Source organism: Primulina huaijiensis, chromosome 11, assembly GCF_012295235.1.
Source record: "Primulina huaijiensis isolate GDHJ02 chromosome 11, ASM1229523v2, whole genome shotgun sequence".
Taxonomy (NCBI): Eukaryota; Viridiplantae; Streptophyta; class Magnoliopsida; order Lamiales; family Gesneriaceae; genus Primulina; species Primulina huaijiensis.
Window position 1 is genome coordinate 14,613,424 of NC_133316.1, and position 19,593 is coordinate 14,633,016.

Below are 19,593 nucleotides of genomic sequence, written 5' to 3' on the forward strand. Positions count from 1 at the left end.
GTATCAAAACAATCAGATGGATTTTACCAATGTTATGAATATAGCTGATGGATCGGTTCTAGCACCAACGAGGTGCTTCAAACACTATATTCTTTATGAACTGCAATAGCTCGTGTTCTAAGAATGTAAACAACGATGAATTAAATCGAGTTTGGTTTTATATCAAGCGGAAAATACTCGAAGTAATCCTTCGTTAAAAAAGCTGTTATATTTGAAAGCCTTTTAATTGTGTAAACTGAATAACTGAAAAGCAGGGGATCAGTTCTAGCATATATCAGTTCATTTATGGTGAGAACTGAACTGATAACAGCTCGAACTGATCAAATCAGTTTGAAAACAATAGTTAAATAGTGAAATACACAAGATATGTTTATGGATGTTCGGAGACTTCAACTGCTCCTACGTCACCCCTTCTACCTTCTCAGGTAGGATACAATAGAAGACTTTGATTTATACAAAATCTTGTACAAGCTCATTCATCTTAGGACTTACACTACTGCTTAATCTGAACTTTTAGACTAGACTGAAGGCAGCACCTTTCAGCCAACACTTGTTTAACGTCTGTGTGTCAAAGACTACATACACAAGTTTATTGTCTTTGTGCAAGACTCTGTTTGAGTGGTGGTGTGTGCGTGTGTGAGAACTGATCTCTAAACACAACACGAAAGTGTTCTCACACACTGAGAAAAATATGCTTCTAATCTAAGCTGGTACCACGTTGAAGTGTTCCCTCAAATCTGGGTTGATTGCTTCTTATAAGCTGATAAGAATTGAGCGTGCCCTTTCTTCTCACACACTTGTATCGTTTCGTTATTTGTTGCTGATGGTCTTGTTCTGTATTTATAGCAGCAAGAAGACCGTACACCAAGACTCATGAAATATGTTCGTTGCAGCTGAATCCGTTCCTCGAAAGTTGTGTCTCGACTTTTTTGACATGCGTTCAAGGACGTCTCGACTTTAAGCTCTGCTGCAACATCCATTACCGTACTATTGATAGTACATTTTTTTTGTATCGTTGTGCGTAGTTGGATTCCATTAGATAAGCTTTTCGTATTCTGAAAACTGAACTGATGCTCTGAACTGATGCTCTGAACTAGCCAGCTGAACTGGTCTTGAACTGGTGTGGTGAAATCAGTTGGCTCGTCAGCTGAACTGATTTCACTAATTCAGTTGAACTAGTCAGCTGGACTCTTCATCAGTTGAACTCTTCATCGGTTGGCCGAGCTTCCAAAGTTCTTCTGCTGAATCACCTATCAGTTGGACAATCAGTTGAAATGTTCTTTGATATATCTATTGGGCTGGTTTAGTTTGATCAATCAGTTAGTACTTTCAGTTTGCGTCTCGATAGCTCCAGTTTTGGCTCGGTAATTGATTCAGCTTTTCTGCGCACTTAGGTAAATTTATCAGAAACAAAGTAATTAGTTTTGTTAACATCAAAATCAAGATTGCGAACATGAATAGCACTTGCAACTGAACACCTTAAAGTAGGACACAACTGGTTGCTTGCCATTCCAGATCTCATAAGGTGTTTTACCAATTTTCGTATTAATCATTGATCGGTTCTGAGTGTAAAATGCTGTGTTGACTGTCTCTGTCCAAAATCTCTGAGACACCCCAGAATCAGCCAACATAGTTCTTGTTGTTTCCTTAAGATCTATGCCTCCTTTCTCTGACACCATTTTGTTTTGGTGTTCTAGTTGCTGAGAATTCATGTCTAAATCCATGGTGTTCTAAAATGAATACAAGGATTGACTGACAAATTTAATTCCCATCACTCTTGATTTTTTCAATCTTGTTTGATTTTTGATTAAAGAATCTTTTCAAAATTTTGATCAGTTGAGGAGCAGTCTGGTCTTTTGATTTTAAAAAGATGACCTAGGTGAATCTAGAGTAGTCATCGACAATAACTAGAGTGTATTTCATTTCCCCTAAGCTCATTACTGGTATATGACTAAATAAGTCCACGTGTAACAGTTCTAAGCTTCGATTTAATGATTTGCACCTTTTGTTTTTAAAAGATGATCTTACTTGCTTTCCAAACTAACAAGTAGAACAAACTTTGTCTGTTGAAAAATCAATTTTAGGCAGACTAGTTACCAACTCATGTTTTCTCAGATTGTAAATGACTTTAAAATTAAGGCGGTTCAGTCGCTTGTGCCATAACCAGTTCTTGTTGAATTTGAATGCTATGAAGCAAACTGGTTCAGTTGGCCAGTCACTCCAGCTGACTTTGTATGTATTTCCACACCAGTTACATGTCATAATAATATCATCAGAGATAGTTTTGACACTACATATATGTTTTTTGAACTCAACTGAGTACCCTCGATCACATAGTGGGCTGATGCTTATAAGATTGTATTTCAAGTTCTCAACTAGCAAAAAATCTTCAATAATAATGTTACCATGTATAATCTTACCCTTACCCATGGTTTTACCTGTAGAATTATCTCCAAAGGTTATCTTAGGTCCTGCGCCAAATTTCAGTTAGGCAAGTAGTTGACTGTCTCCAGTCATGTGTCTTGAATATCCACTGTCCAAGTACCAAAATGATCTTTTTGCAACTTCGGTTTCTATTACCTGCAATCATAAATTTGAATAACTTTGATACCCATTCCTACATGGGTCCAGCCATACTTTGATCAATCTAATTGATCGACCTTTGTGTGTGCTCTAGAAGGGCTTTGCATATGCAGGTGTATGTGGGTGATGTTTGTGATATGCATTTGACACCAAATGTTGTTTCACCTTTCCCACATCCTTAAGTTTCTTGTATCTCCTCTGAACATGTTTGCAGTTGTATTAATGGTTAGGTTTACCTCTCATAGAGTTATGTCTTGCTTGACTGGATTGACTTGGCAACGAGTTTTTCTTAGCATTGGGAGTCTTAGGCGTGTAACAAACACCAAACTTCCTTCCTTGACTCAGAGTTTCAACTGGCTTCTCAATTTCAGGGCATGATCTCCATGTTCATATCCCAAATTGTATTTTACAACGTGTATGTATTTACCCTTGCACATTTTCAGTTTTGGGTGAATACTTGACTCTTCAATACAGTTATTGTTCCGAACGCTGAGACCACTCATGTCTCCAACAAGCTTTTGCAACTCCTGCATCTTAGTCAACACTTCTGAGGACTTATTCCAAGTTTTTATCAGTTCACTCATCCTTAGGTTTTCTGATTTTAACTGTTGATTCTCAACTTGTATTTTACTATTTTCAGTTGTGAGCCTAACAATCTTTGCCTCTAGACTGATCTTCTCCATTAACTGTTCCTAACTGGTTCAGTTGAGGTGTCTGACAGTTCCTCTTGCTTTGCTTTAACTTCCTCATATGATAAGAACAATCTGTGATACTCATTAACCATGTCATGTAATGCATTTACTAGTTCATCTCATGTAAAATCCTCGAAACTGAAATCAAATACCAGTTTGTCGGTGGACTACAGTTCTTGATCATTGTCCATTAAGCACTTGACTTCTTCATCGTCACTGAACTGCTAGATTATTCTTATTGGAATGGCTCAGAATCAGAGTCAGCCCACTTGAACTTGCTATCTTTGGCTACCAACACCTTTGGTCATGCTTCTTCTTGAATGATCTTCTCTCTTCCTTGGACCTCTTCTTGTCAGCTGATGTCTTGCTTTTCTCAGATGACATCATGTCATCCTTCTTTGGTTTTGGACAATCAGTAATGAAATGACCAGTTTTGTCACAGTTGTAGAAAGCATTTGATTTCTCAACTAGTTTTTCCTTCTGATATGGTTTCTTGGAGAAGGATCCTTGATTCTTCCTTAAGAACTTCCCGTACTTCTTTACAAAAAAAGACATAGCATCACTACTCAACTGCTCAGCAGTCTTCTCAACTAAAATCGAAGAGTCCAGTTTCATTGCAGCAAGAGCTTTAGTCAACTGAGTAGTCGACTGATCATTTTCTCTTGTTTCAAGCTTAAATTCATATTCCTTTAGATCAGCAAATAGATCATGTATTTCCAGCTTATTGAGATCATTTGATTCCCTCATAGTCGACATCCCATTCGTTGGGTAGGTCACGCATTACCTTCAAATTGACTTCTCGGTTTCCATACACTTTTCCAAGTGCATTGATTTTGATTATAATTCCACTGACTCGTTCATCGAAGTCGATCATGGATTCGCCTGGTTTCATCTTGAGATTGTCAAACTTTTGAATCGCAACTAAAATCTTGTTTTCCTTGGTTTGTTCATTCCCTTCGCACAGCTGATTCAATTTTTCCCAAATTTCCTTAGCACTCTTGCATATCTTAATTTTGCTGAAAGTGTTTTTTTTATCAAGAGTCTTGTATAAGATGTCCTTAGATACATTGTCCAAGTTGGCCTTTTTCTTATCTTCAATGGTCCATTCATTTCTTGGCTTCTCAACTGTTTGAGGGGCTCCACCACTTACTGTTGCTGTTGTATTAGTCTTGGTGATTGTTATAGAAATTTCAGTTATCACGTACCACATATCATCATCTTGGGCTACAAGATGAGCTTGCATTCAGATTTCTAGTCATCGAAACCCTCTTTTGAAAACATGGGAATCTTGTTGAATGATGCCATTAAGAGTACATGTTCAGAAGCGAAGAGGTACATCTGCTCTGATATCACTTGTTAGAATCAAAGGAGTGTGTAGAGGGGTGTGAATACACACTGATAACTTTTCTTCTCAAAACTGATTTCAGTTGGGTTGGCAACTGAAATCTATCTTCTTCGGTTGTCAATATCAATTAACCAACAAATAATTGTGCGGAAAAGGTTAACTGACAGATTAGAACAATACACTATAGGGCTTGAAATAAGATTAACTGAAAATAATAATGCAAATAATTGTTTATGGATGTTCGGAGATTTCAATTACTCATGTGTTACCCCTTCTTTCTTGCCGAAGGATTCACTAGAAGAGTTTGAGAATTACAACAAATTTGAAAAACTCTGATCTAGTCCAGGACTTAAACACTGCCTGACTAGAACTCCTAGTACCTCAACTGAAGAATACAATCCTTGACTGATTCTTATACAATGAGTTTGTAAGTCCTCGATTGATAAGTTTATAAATGAATTATAATTCGATATGTAGCACAAAATGATCCAGCACTTGATCAGATATAAATCTTTCAAGAGTGTGCTTCTTGATTGTAATCAGTTGAGTATTTGAGACTTATAAAATCGTAGAGCTAGTAGATTACTGTAGCATCCTCCTCAACTGATCTTCACACCTATATATAGGCTTTGTTTGCAACGGTAATAATATTAAAAAAGATCCGTTCCTCGGAAAGATATCCATTGCACTATTTTACTTGTCACGTCAACATTCTTCTGACAATAATAGAAAGTGGCACGTCTGATATTCTTGCAGAGTTGCAAGGTAAGGAAAACTTTATCCAAAAAAGGTCGACTGTCACTTTTTACAAAGACTGATAGTTTTCTGAGAGTATTGGTCGACTGACCATAACCAATAAGCATAATAATTCCTTCAGTCGATCTCTTCCCTTGACTAGTTCAATTGATCAACTAGCTAAGGTTTGCTTAGTCAGTCTAGTTGGATAGATAACTCAGTTAAGCTGGGGACTAGTTGGCTACGTCCCGTTGACTTGGTTAATTCCAGTTCAGTTAAGATTCAGTTTTGTCTATTATTATGAACACCAAAACTTTGATTGGTCCAACAATATTACTTTTAAATTGATTATTATAATAAGCAAGTTTTAGTCTCTAAAATGCACTGATTTTTTGTTTTTTTCAAAAATGCTACCTTCCCATGCTACTCTTATTTTTAAGAGAAAACATAATAAAATAAATGGTTTAAAAACTGAACTAGATAGGAAAAAATTTACTCTAATAAAATCACTGCACCTTTAAAAACTACTATACATAAAAGTATATTTTATATTAAAATTTAATGTACATACACAAATCCATTATCAAACATCAGATAAATATGATGCTCAAAAAGTATGAAATTCCATTAAATATATTAGTTGAGAGAATGATTTGTTTGTGACCTAAAGATTATTCACAAAAATTAATTAGCATAAGTTGTTGATTTGTGTCACTCATTTCATTGACTTAGACCTTTGTGATTGGCCAAATTCCTCCCATTCGTATGCTTCAATTCTTGCATTATGAGATACAAGACTTAGATAGAATATATGAATTTGAACTGGATCGAACCCATTATGAAAAAAACTCCCAAATCATCCAATTTTTTTTCAATCAAAATATATACTCGAACTTAAAAACAACAAGGAAAATTTACAATTTTTGTTCTGTATGTTCTTATATGTTATTATATTTCAGTCTTAATCATATATTTTTCATTTGTTCACAGCTATAGTAATTTTTCCCTTGGATTACTCTTGTGACACTTAAGTGTCATGTCGACATTACGTCGAAAATTTAAAAAACAAAAACAAAGACAATTTGCTAATAATAAAATTTTATAACAAGGAACAAAATCGTAAAAGACAAAATATACAATATAAATTATAATTTTTCCAAAAAATAAATTTAAGAATCGAGGTCGTTATTACTAAAATCCATTGGTGTTAATTGGTGGCCTTTGAATCTTTATTATTAGTGGCATTTGGTCATCATCTCCAGAAAGAGAGTTTGTGTTAAACATGGACAAGTCTACGAAATAATTTATGTATATTATTTATTGTACTTTTATTGATTCTATCATTTCAACTTCAAAATTGATAAAATTTAATTTTAAAATAAAAAAACATTTACTTGTATATTTTTTTACAAATCACACGCATGTATCACGACTCGCTAATACCTATAGATCAAACCCTACGTAAAAGCCATGTACTAGTATTGAAGTTTTTGGTGTGTAAAAGCAATTGCCGTTTAATGAATCATNGACACCCTCTCGGCCCCCTTCTAACGGTCTTATTCGTGATTTCAGGCTCATGGCAATTTCGAAACCTGCGTTTGAACTAGTGACACTTGCTGGAATAGGACCCTAAATTTTCCGTGAGTATCACTTGGCGCCGTCTGTGGGAACTTTGAGTTGAGACGTAGAGATGGTGGGCAGGAGAGGGAGCAGAAGAGCTAACTCAGCATCTTCGCGTCCTCAGATGGGACCCGAACAATGGCATGTTGAGACGAGGCAGGAACAACCGCGTGTTGAGACGAGGCAGGAACAACCTCGTGAGGAGACAAGAGCTGAGCAGCCCCATCACGAGACAAGGGTCGAGCAACCCCGTCCCGGTGAGAATGTGGGGAACTTGACCCTGGAATAGTTGGGCCAATTTATTACCCGGGCAGTGGACGAGGCCATGAAGAGGAACCAAGAATCTATGTTTGCTGAGGAACAGGCCACTCACCAGGAGCGAAAGGAAAATGCTGAGGGCCACCAAAGCAGGGTTGAAGAGACACAGCCCCTCCCAAATGAGAGAAATATGGAGATGAGAGAGATGTGGAAGGAAATACGGATGTTGAGGTAGCAGTTGGGAAGCAAACCGCCGGCACACAAAAGAAGAAGTCCTTTTTCACTTGTCATTTTGGAAGAAGGGCTTCCTCCAAATTTCGGACAATCAAATGTGGAAGAATACGATGGACGTACTGACCCAGAAGAACATTTGGGAAGGTTTGAGAATGCAGCTCTGTTGCATCAATATTCAGATGGAGTTAAGTGTAAGGTGTTTCTGGGCACGTTAGTGAGGTCAGCCCAGCAATGGTTTAACACCTTGCAGCCCAATTCTATACGATCTTTCGAGGATATTTCCACTGCTTTCTTGCACAGGTTCGCTAGCAACAAGAGGCACCAAAGAAATTATTTGAGCCTGTTCATGATGAAATAGCAAGAAACTGAAACTCTGTGAGAATTTATCCGGCGTTTCAACGATGCAGCGCTAGATATACCAGATGCTTCTCCTGACATCATGATAAGTGCATTTACCCAAGGACTGAGGGGAGGGGAGTTATTTAAATCTTTGGTTAAGAAACCTCCATCAAGTTATGATGATATGTTATCTCGGATGGAAAAATAAGTAAATATAGAAGATACCCAGCGGCATAAGAGGATGGAACAGCGGCCTGGGGGAAGTAGAGTTGAGGGAACGAAAAGAGGAGGTAGGAAGAGAGGTGCGAGCGAGAGGGAGGAGGATAAAGCTAGGGGCAGAGGACAATTCTCATCCCATGTTCCTCTGGATAGGAGTCGTGACAAGGTGATGGAGCCTGAGGAGAGGTAGGAGAAGTCGCAAAGGGTTGAGAGCAGTGCTAGATTGCCTTCGTGGGACAAACGAGAAGGATCCTCATCCGGGAGTCGACAGAGGTCTCGCCCGTCCCCTAGGCGTGGTCAAGGCCCTCCGTGGATAAATTAGAGGGTCAGGGAGCAGAGAAGGGAAGGTCGAGGTCAAGATGTCCCTCAAGAGCCCGTCGAACTGAGGAAGAGAATGAATGAGGATAACCACCCTACGAGAGAAATGATTCATATGATCTCGGGGGGTGCTACTGATGGAGACTCTGGGCGAGCTCGGAAGGCACATAGGAGAAGGTTGGAGAACTTTGAGATATGTAGGGGTGCAGACTTACCACAAGACCCCGTCATCAGCTTTGGGCCGAAAGACCTCCGAGGCGTTGTGACTCCACATAATGATGCCTTGGTGGTGACGGCCACCATTGCTAATTATGATGTGGCGAGGATATTTATTGATAATGGAAGCTCCGTAAACGTCTTGTTCAAGAGCACGTTGGATCAAATGAAGGTGGAAGGATTTGAGTTTGAGCCGGTCTCCACCCCGCTGTATGAGTTTGTAGGACACACCATCCTACCTTTGGGTCAGATTGTTCTTCCCCTATCCTTGGGGACTGATCCTCAACGGGTAACAAAAATGATATCCTTCATCATGGTGGATACCCTGTCAGCGTATAATGGAATTCTAGGACGGCCAGCCCTGAGGGATTTTAGAGCCGTAGCTTCTACTTATCATCAGAAGCTTAAGTTTCCTGTGGGAAAAGGAGTTGGAGTCTTGTGCGGGGTCCAAAAATTCGCGCGTCGGTGTTATGAAGGGGTAGTGAGGGAGGAGGGAAAAATGACGCGTGTAGGGGTTAACATGATTAGGAAAGGAAGAAGTGGGTGACTAGGCCCTGTTGAATGTACAAGAAGAGCAGAGAGGATAGATGGACCCAGAGTGGGAGGGTATTTTTAGAGTGATTGAGAAATTTAATTCTGGAGCTTATTACTTGGAGAATGCTCAAGGCAAGGCTTTAAAAAGAGACACTAGAATGCTTACCACCTTTCGAAATATCATTCTAGAATTTATCGTTGATGTATTTCATCTTTGATATTTCTCTTGTAAACAGTTGGAATTCAATAAAATCAAGTTCATATTTTCAGTTCATTAACGTTGTTGAGGAGAGAAAATATTTTATTTTCCTAATAAGGCATCGCCTAGTAGAGGAGCAGAGTTGAGGAGAGAAATTTTATTTTCCTACTAAGGCATCGCCTAGTAGACGAGCAGAGTTGGGAAGAAGGAAATATTTTATTTTCCAACTAAGGCATCACCTAGTAGAGGAGCAAAATTGAGGAGAGATATTTTATTTTTCTACTAAGGCACGCCTAGTAGAGGAGCAGAGTTGGGAAGGAGAAAATATTTTATTTTCCTACTAAGGCATCACCTAGTAGAGGAGCAGAGTTGAGAAAGAGAAAATATTTTATTTTCTTACTAAAACATCACCTAGTAGAGAAGCAGAGTTGAGGAGAAAAGTTTTAATTTCCTACTAAGGCATCGTTTGGTAGAGGAGTAGAGTTGGGAAGGAGAAAAATAAAATTTTTCCTACAAAAGTATCGCCTAGTAGAGGAGCAGAGTGGGGAAGGAAAAAATTTAATTTTTCTACTAAGGAATCGCCTAGTAGAGGAGCAGAGTGGAGTAGAGACATCTTTAAATTTTCCTACCAAGGCATCGCCTAGTAGAGGAGAAGAGTTGGAGAGGAGAAAAATTAAATTTTACCTACTTGGGCTAAGCCTGTTAGAGGAGTCAAGGTTGAGGAGGTGAAACCTTTATTTTCTTGCTCAGGCATCGCCTAGTAGAGGAGTCAGAGGGTGAGGAGGTTGAAGTTTGATTTTTCCTACTAAGACCCGCTTAGCAGAGGAGTTACGAGATGATGAGGTAAGAGTTTTATTTTCCTGCTATGGCATCGCCCAGCAAAGGAGTTAGAGGTTGAGAAGGTTGAAGTTTTATTTTTCCTGCTAAAGAATATTTTAGCAGAGGAGTCAAGGACACGGGGAAGTGGAAATTATTTTCCTTCAAAAGCTTAGTAGAGAACCTTGAAGATGAGGACGACGAGATCATACCGTGTTAGAAAAATTTATTTGTTTGTCGATAAAGAATGATGTTTGCTGCTGTGAAAATTACGGGGATCGACCTGACTGGTCAGGTCGCAAGGATTGACCTGCCCAGTGGTGGTTTGGTTGCAACGCCCCCAAAAGCTCTTCAGAAACCATAATATCATTCCCAAGGAGCGGAGGGCGAGGCTGTACAGGGCGAGCGATCGACGTGCTGGGTGAGGGTGTGGTTGGGCGAGGAGGGGCGAGGGTGTGCTAGGCGAGGGTTGGAGCGTGCTAGGCGAGGGCGAGGGTTGGCAGAGGGGCGAGGCTAGTGAATGGGCGAGGCAAGCGTGGGCAAAGGTGAAGGACGGTGAGGCTGCGTGTTGAGGCGGTGAGCGAGGGCGTGTGTTTGGCCCGCTGGGCGGGGCTGCGCGTTGGCGGGGCGAGGAGGCGAGGGCTCTCGACGGGACGAGCGCGCAGGGCTGCGCTGACAAGGGCGAGGTGCGCTGAGGGCGAGCTCGCAGGGCTGTGATGGCAGGGGAGGCGCGTGCTAGTGGCGAGCGTGCTCTTGATGGCGAGACTGGCTGTGCGAGACAGGAAAGTGGCAAGAAGAAAGGCGAGGGCGAGGGCGAAGCGTGCAAAGGGGGGAGGGGGTGAGGGCGAGCAGCAGGGATGGGGCGGGGCGAGGCGAGGCGAGGAGAGAAAAAGGTGAGGGTGCTGCGCAGGAGGTGGGGCTATGCAAAAGGCAATGCAACAACGCGAGGAGGGAGCGAAGCGCGAAGGTGTAGGCGGAGAGGCTAGGCGAGGCTGCGCGATGCAAGAGATGAGGAAGAAGGAGAGGCGACCGGCGAGGCGCCCAAGGTGGAAGGGCGAGGTGATGAGGGCGGTGATGGGCGAGAGTCGGCATCGATAGGCTTGACAGGGGCGAACGGTGTGGGCGAAGCGAGGCGAAGGTAAGGAAGCGAGGCGAGCGATCGAGAGTGGGCTGGTGTTGGCGAGGGTGAGAGCTAGCGAGGACGGGCGCTTGAGGAGGGCTGCGGTGTTAGAATGGGGGAGAGTGTGAAGCTGGTGGGTATGGCTATGCTAGTGCTAGTGCGCAGGTGGGACGTAGGCAGAGGAGAGATCATGAATGGAGTGCATAGGAAATTCTGTGTTGGGGAAATGAGGATAAAGTGGCCCCGTACAGATCTGGTCTTTCAGAGTGGAAATACGATTTAATTTGCTTCCGAATTTTTGGAGACTAATGAGCAACAGGGGAAGAACAAACAACTCACATGTTGTAAATCGAGGACAACACGATTAATCGAACTTCGAACATGCAATTCAGTTCGACTTGGGAGGGGGAGACTGGTGATACCCCATGGCCCAAACCAGATTTTGGACCCCTGGCCCATCCCCAACCAAGGTAGAAGGCCCCCCAGGCCCAAGCATTCTCCTATAAATATCATGTTTGAGCATTCAATTGATATATTCACTATATTATTTTTCAGCAGCACCCTTAGCTGCTCTCCACTTATATCATCAGTCTCTGACTTCAGCGTCGGAGGGGCTACGTCGGGACACCACTCCGGTCCCCTTTTAACGGTCTTATTCGTGATTTCAGGCTCAGAGCAATTTCGAAACCTGCGTTTAGACTACTGACACTTACAGGAATCAGACCCTTAATTTTTCGTAAGTATCAATTATCTAAGAATGATTTTTGTTATTTTCAAATTAATAATTTTTTTATTAAGAGTTATAATAATCTAAATCCTTATTAGTAAGTTCTCATTTTGTTTTATAGAATTCCTCAAAAAGAAAATTCATTAGATCAATAACTATAACGATTTATATAATATATTGCTATATTATATATCTATACTATGTATAAAAATTGAGGCCCTTAGTGGTCCGATTTTATAACACCAATTATTTTTTACGAAAATACCATATCTATTTAAATAAATAATATTTTTCATAAAATTTACCCATAACTACACTATCTAATCCACTGTAAAAATTCAAAAATTCACATATTATTTCTACAAATTATATATTTAATATAATTTTATTATCGTTATAAAATAAAAATAATTTAAAACTATAACAAAATTTTATGAATCAACTCAATCTATTAATGATCGTGATCATGATTCATATGCGGGATAATTATTATTTTACACACGCACCACATTGCATTTGTTAGAATATTTCATGTTCGCAATCTTTATTTTGATGTTAACAAAACTTGTTATTTTGTTTCTAATAAATTTACCTAAGTGCGCAGATTGTTGAAACTGATCAGGCTTCGAATTGATCTGTTACCGAGCCAAAACTGAAGCTATCGAGAAGTAAACTGAAAGTGCCAACTGATTGACAAACTGAACCAGTTAAATTGATACATCAAATACCAGTTCAGTTGATAGGTGATTCAGCAGAAGACCTTCAGAAGCCCGGCCAGCTGATGAAGAGTTCAACTGACCAGTCCAACTGAATCAGTGAAACCAGTTCAGCTGACGAGCCAACTGATTTCACCGCACCATTTCAAGACCAGTTCAACTAACCAGTTCAGAGCATCAGTTAGGAACCAATCAGTTTGCAGAATACAACAAGCTTAGCGAATAGAATCCAACTAAGCACAAATGTACAAAAGCAATTGTACTATCAATAATACAATAATGAACGTTGCAGCAGAGCTCAAAGACAAAACGTTCCAGAATGGATTCAAGCTGCAACGGATACAATTATTGAGTCTCACTGTACGATCTAGCTTCGCGCTTATAAATAAAAGATGAATCTCACTGAAGACTAATAACATCCAAGTGTGTGAAAAAAGAAGGGGTTCGCTTAAATTCATATCAGCTTAGATTAGAAGCAATTTTTCTCTCAGTGTGTGAGAACACCTTCGTGTTTTATTCTTGTATTGTTATATTAGTTCTCACACACGCACACACAATAACTCACATATACAGAGAGTTGATCTTAAAGTTTAGCTGAGTGAGTCTTGCACAAAGACAATAAACTTGTGTATGTAGTCTTTGACACTCAGACGTTAAACAAGTGTTGGCTGAAAGATGCTGCCTTCAGTCTAGGCTAGGAGTTTAGTTAAACAGTATATTAAGTCCTAAGCTGAGTAGATTTGTACAAGGTGTTGTATAAATCAAAACCTTCTAGTGGATCTTATCCGAGGTGATAGAAAGGGTGACGTATGAGCAGTTGAAGTCTCCGAACATCCATAAACATATCTTGTGTATTAACTGCTTAACTTTGTTTTAAACTGATTTGATCAGTTGAGCTGACCATAACTGAACTGATACAAGCCATGACCGATTCCTCGTATTTCAATTGATCAGTTTAAACAAGCTAAAAGTCTTCAACTGATCGATTTTCTTAAAGAATAATTACTTCAAGTATTCTCCGCTTGATTTAAAACCAATCTTGATTTAATTCATCATGTATACATTCTTAGAACACGAACTATTATATCTTATAGAGAATATTGTGTTTGAAGCAAATGTTCGGTGCCCATCACACGATCCATCAGAATTGTTCGCTAGTCACATGTTAAGTGTGAGACAATAGTGGTCCAACATGGTTACACCAATTGAAATTGAATTTTACGAAAAAGGTTTTGAGAAACTATAAAAGTAATCTTTTCTCGTTTAATGTAAAATAACATAAAAACTTATTTCCATAAATTTGTAACTACAGGTACTGTATAATCTGTATCTATTTCACTTTCCAAAATACATAAATTTATTAAAATATTTATTTATTTTTATCTATATTTTTTTGGATTTACGAAAAATACAAGTTATGTTGTATTTAATCTATCATCACTTTTTCAAAATTTTTAAAATTCTGAAATATTTTATGTTCTTATCTATTCTATTGAATTATGAAAAGAAACAGTGATATCACTTCAATCTTAATAATTAAATTTTGAAAAAAAAATTTAATTGAAAAATAAGAAATGAAGAATAATTATGCGCGTGGACCACTAATATATATTAGTACGTCTTCCAACGCGCATACATATTAAAATTTTTGTGTGTTAATTTTTTTTTTTTAATAATTCGAGAGATTATTTTAAAATTCGAAACTTTAAAAATATTTGGATATTAATTTTTTATGTTATGAGTCATATGATTATTAACTTTAAAATTCAAAATATAAATAAAGATATAAAAAGTTTTTATTAGCATATGATAGATAAAGATAAGATGCAAATTTATTAAAATAGGTTTAATTATATTTTTTATAAAATATAAGTGATGTAATTTGAGAAAAATGATATTTTGGGATTATCAAAAAATAGACCATGACAATAAAAGTAGTTATTCTAGGTACTTTAAACTTAATAAATAGTAAGTATAGAAGTATAGATATAGATTATAAAATATATCTATAGATTTTAAAATATATCTCACGTGAAGTGGTCTCACACATTTATATATGTGAGATAAGTTGATCCGATTCATATTTATAAAAAAATCAATATGTTTGACATAAAAATTCATATTTTTTTATGGACCGTGGCAAGTTGGATATTTTTCTTACAAAATTGACCGGAGATACAGTCTAATAGGATAGTCTAATTGATTAATTTTGTGAGACATATCTCCTACTCGATCAGACTTATGAAAATATATTATTTTTTATGGCAAAATATTACATTTGACTACAAATATGAATCAGATCGACTCATCTTACGGATATAGATATGTGAGACCGTCTCACATAATATTTACTCATAATCACAAAAAATATATGTGAAATGAATCTTCTATCCGACCAGACTTATGAAAATGTATTTTTTTTCATGTCAAATTATTATTTTTTATGTCAAAATATTATCTTCTTTCGAACCGTTAAATTATAAACTTATATGTACGCTAATATTTTCCTCTTGGAGAAGTATTTGAAGTGTTGTATTTAGTAGTGTACCTTTTGGCGGTTTCAGTTCAGTCCCTTAGTAATTTCTAAACTCGCTCTCCTTGGCAATCAATACCATCGTAATCCTCTTCAATATTCTTCGCTGATTCTTATTGATTTCACCCTCTTTTTCTTGCTTTTCCAATGCCCCTTCTCTCGTTTCCTACCTTTAATTTTTGTCCTTTTTCATCTATTTAAAAAATTTTGAACTTACTTTTACATTTGATTTATGTACGATCGAGGAGGGGTCATTTTTCGGAGTTGAAGGAAGAAACCAGATGTGATTACTGAGCAGTTTATTGGGAGTTCTTGGTTTTGGGATTAGGCTTCCTCTTGGTTTCTTGATTGGGTTTTATATTTTTATTTATTCTGAACCCAGAGATGTTGAGGTAATCTTGTTTGATTTTGCTTCTTGTTTTACTGGGAATAATTTTTTTGAAAAAAAAATAAAATAAATTCTTGGGTTTAAATTTATATGTCAAACGGTAACCAGTTTTCTTCCAAATCCATGTGTTTTTTGTTCTTGTGTAGACTTTTGTATTTGATCAATGATACATATATTTTCTTTCTTGTTGATATGTGAAGCGAGGTTTATGTTCTGATTCATTATTGTGAATAGCACTCATTTACAAATTATGGAAAAATTGGAAATTTTATATTTTTTTTAATGAAGAGCGTTTGATCATTCTTCAAGTTCATCATCTATTATGTTGTGATGCAAATTAAAGTCTTTAAGTATCTATAAATCATGCTTAATGTGATATTAACTTCTACCAAAAATGGCATTATTATCTGTAAATGTGAGCCAGCCCGACCCTATTTTCTTGGGGGCTACTTGTATTATTGATATGTAATGTCATAAAAAAGCTTGATTTGATTGAATCTTTCTCTGCTTTTTTTTTTTTTTTAGTTTTTAAGCCTTTCTCACTCATGTTCTATCTTAGCTGTTGTAAAAGGTCTTTCTTGGTTCAATCGATTTTCGATTGGCTATTCGAAGAAATATACTCGAGATGCATTTGGTTGTTTGAAATATGAAATGAGATAATGAGTGAGTGTGGATAATTGTTGACGTTAGGATGCGGAAATCAGGCTACTATGTGAGCTCGATACAGCTTCGTTGGAAGATCTTATGCCTGAAATTCCTCTGTGGGTGAAGAGTCCCGATTTTGATCGAGTGAGTATTCACTTTTCCATTTCATTTCCAGCGTACGTAACAAAGAAGGCTACTAGGCTTTGTTTTGTTTGTCTTTCGATGTTGTGACAAAGTTTTTGTCATATGCAGGTAGATTGGTTAAACAAATTTTTGTCTGATATGTGGCCCTTTCTTGACAAGGTTTTTTACATCTCCGAACTTTCTGATGCTTTAACCAGAGAATCTATTTTATCTAAACTATGATGTACAGGCTATTTGTAAAATAATTAGAAGCTCGGCTGAGCCCATATTTACAGAGTAGAGTCGATTGAGTTCAAGAATCTCAGCCTTGGACATCTTCCACCGACCATACATGGTAAGCTTATTCTTCTTATATCTACTCTCACGGTCCTAAAAATAAGACATGTGGCGTTTTAACAGGTGGGTGCTCACGATAGATTAGGGAATGAACTATATCCTCTGAAACTACTAGCGCCAAATGTGCCAACGGAGGCAACACTCGAATTGCTGAAAGATACAAGTATTTCTGCTCCTCACAACAAGAAGCAACGAGGGCAAATCGTACTTGAGCTTACATATGCACCTTTTAGAGAAGATCTGCGTAGTTTTAGTGGGATTCTTGAAGGATATGGTAGAAAAGTTAGTATAACTAATGGGGCATCTGGTAATGGAAGCCCAAACGAAGCAGGCTTACTTCTACTCTCAGTCCAAGGAGCACATGATGTAGAAGGGTCACGCCACAACAATCCATACGTTTTGATAATATTTCGAGGGGAAAGAAAGAAATCAAAGGTGAACTTCCGTTGCTTTTCAAGTCCCTCTTTACACCCTATCATTTACGCTTTCGGTTGAGAAATATCTGGTGTTGTTTAGATGATTAAGAGAACTCGTAATCCGGCGTGGGACGAAGAGTTCCAGTTCTTGTCCGAAGAACCTCCCTTGGAAGAGAAGATACATATAAAAGTCATGAGCAAGCCATTCCAAGGTATTCGAAACTCGGATAATTATTTACCAGATTCCTATGATCTCCATCTTACGTACAAATCTTAATTTTTCAAACTAGTTCAGATACACGTGATCTCATATTTTCTTCCTAACTAAAAATTTATTACATGTTTTAGGAATCTTTAGGACATGTTGACATCAACCTCTCCGATGTCATTCACAACGGACGTATCAACCAGAAATATCATTGACAGATTCAAAGAACGGAGGTCATACATGTCGAATTATGTTGGAAAACTATATGATAGAATCTCACAAGAAATTTTTTCTGAAAAATATTCTGAATATAAAAAAAATCACATAATTTCTCATCAATAAATTTGTTAGATGTTTTATTATCGTTATTTGTTTTTTTTATTTAGCTGGAAAATACCAATACTTTTACAAGATTTTAAGAATTTTTATCAAGAAAAATAAACATTATCGAGAAGAAGTAGTGCCGAGGTCGAATTTAGAGCAATGACGGAAGGGAATATGTGAGATTATGTGGTTAAAAAGGGTTTTAGAAGATATTAAAAAGTCGATTATTTTATCAATAAAGTTGTATGGTGACAACAAATCAGCCATCAGCATTGCTCATAATCCTGTTTTACGCGACAAAACTAAGCACAATGAGATTGGTAAACACTTTATAAAATAGAAAATTGAAAGAAGGGATAATTTGTATTCTATTTGTGCCAAGCATACAACATATTACAGATATTTTAACCAGAGGATTATTAAAACAACTTTTTGAGGATCAAGTCAGCAAATTGGACATGATGACCATCTTTACACCAACTTGAGGGAGAGTGTTAATAAATCAAGGAAGATCATGATCTCATGATTCAAGATATTGACTGATTTAAATCCCATAATATATGAGATTATACTCTTTCCTTTTATTGTATTATTTCTTCTGTGTGTTACGTTGTATGAATAAGATGAAGAAATAAAATAACATGGTTTTCCTCTGTTTCATTTAGTTACAGTTTCCAAGAATTTAAAATAAGATAATTCTTTATTTACATATATGGCTAGTTATTTCTAGATTTGACTCTATGATTTGATTGTTGATATATCATTTCATGTTTATTTATGTTATTTGATTTTATCTTTACAGATTTAATTTGTTGGCCATTAATGAAATGCTTCAGCATTTACAATCCAACAGTTGATAGAGGGCAAAGAAAAAGAAACATTCTCTAATTGCAAAACCAGGGATGTCAAAGTCAAGTGTCTGAATCAAACTGTTCCAGTTCTCATCAAGTACAGATAATTGATTGTAACTAGACTTGAACCAAAATATGAAAGAAATTTTGACATACAGTTGTCTACATGCACCTTGGCTAAAAATACCAGGGGTGCCTCCAATGCCACTTGTTCATGCTGATACACCCAAAGACGTCAATTAAAGCAACACTCAGAATCTCAGGCAATCATGGAAAACAAATAAAATGTCATAGGCCATTCAAAGGCTCGATATTGATTAACCTGCTTGAGACTGTTCCTAAGTTGCTAAAACTAAAACCACCACAACTCTGAGGTGGTTGCGCCAATTGAAATGGACTAGAAAGTAATGGCTTCAAATTAAAAGAAATAACATAATTAATTTTAAAAAAAAGATACTAAAAATTGAATAACAAAAATTATCTCGACACATGAGGAAACATTGGGATATTGAAAACCATATACTGGATAATGCCATGTAAATCTAAGATTCCTGGGCAAAAAATCTTTCTCACAAATGCACGTGGAGATAACTTTGGTATAAAATCAAGTTCTCATTACCCATCTATTAGAAATATCTCGAACCAATTGGATGCATTTTAGCATCCACATCACCCTAAAATGCAAATTCCACAGGCAAAAACAAAAATAAAAATAAAAATTTCAAGCATAACATACAAGCGTGCTCATACGAAGGCAGCATAAATCAAACTAGACCTCCCAAACTCAACTATAATCCGGTCAAATCAAGCTCAACAAAGTTATCTTATTTAACACCCAGAAAGTTTTTGAAAAAACATTATGAGATGCAACCAGGCAGGGCTACAACATGCCCTCAAATGTACAGTAGCATGGGTCTATGGACATTCTTCATAACTAATGATGATAATGTTTTTAATTGTCTTTAATTGATCCCAATGTAAAAGGAACACTGAGAATCTAAGGTACACACATTTCCACCAAAACTAGTTGTTTCGCCAAATCCCAGAGAGTTGATGTCACTTCGAAGTGATGGTGTG

At 37.4% G+C, this 19,593-nt stretch overlaps 1 protein-coding gene and 1 pseudogene across 1 annotated transcript; both read left to right on the forward strand.

Moving 5' to 3' along the window:
- Nucleotides 1-8,419: 8,419 nt before the first annotated feature.
- On the forward strand, nt 8,420-9,106 carry LOC140988410 (uncharacterized). Its single transcript, XM_073457428.1, has one exon. It carries the CDS (start codon nt 8,420-8,422, stop codon nt 9,104-9,106), a length of 687 nt encoding a protein of 228 aa, XP_073313529.1.
- Nucleotides 9,107-15,485: 6,379 nt separating this feature from the next.
- On the forward strand, nt 15,486-19,483 carry LOC140988411 (synaptotagmin-3-like; annotated as a pseudogene).
- Nucleotides 19,484-19,593: the final 110 nt, after the last annotated feature.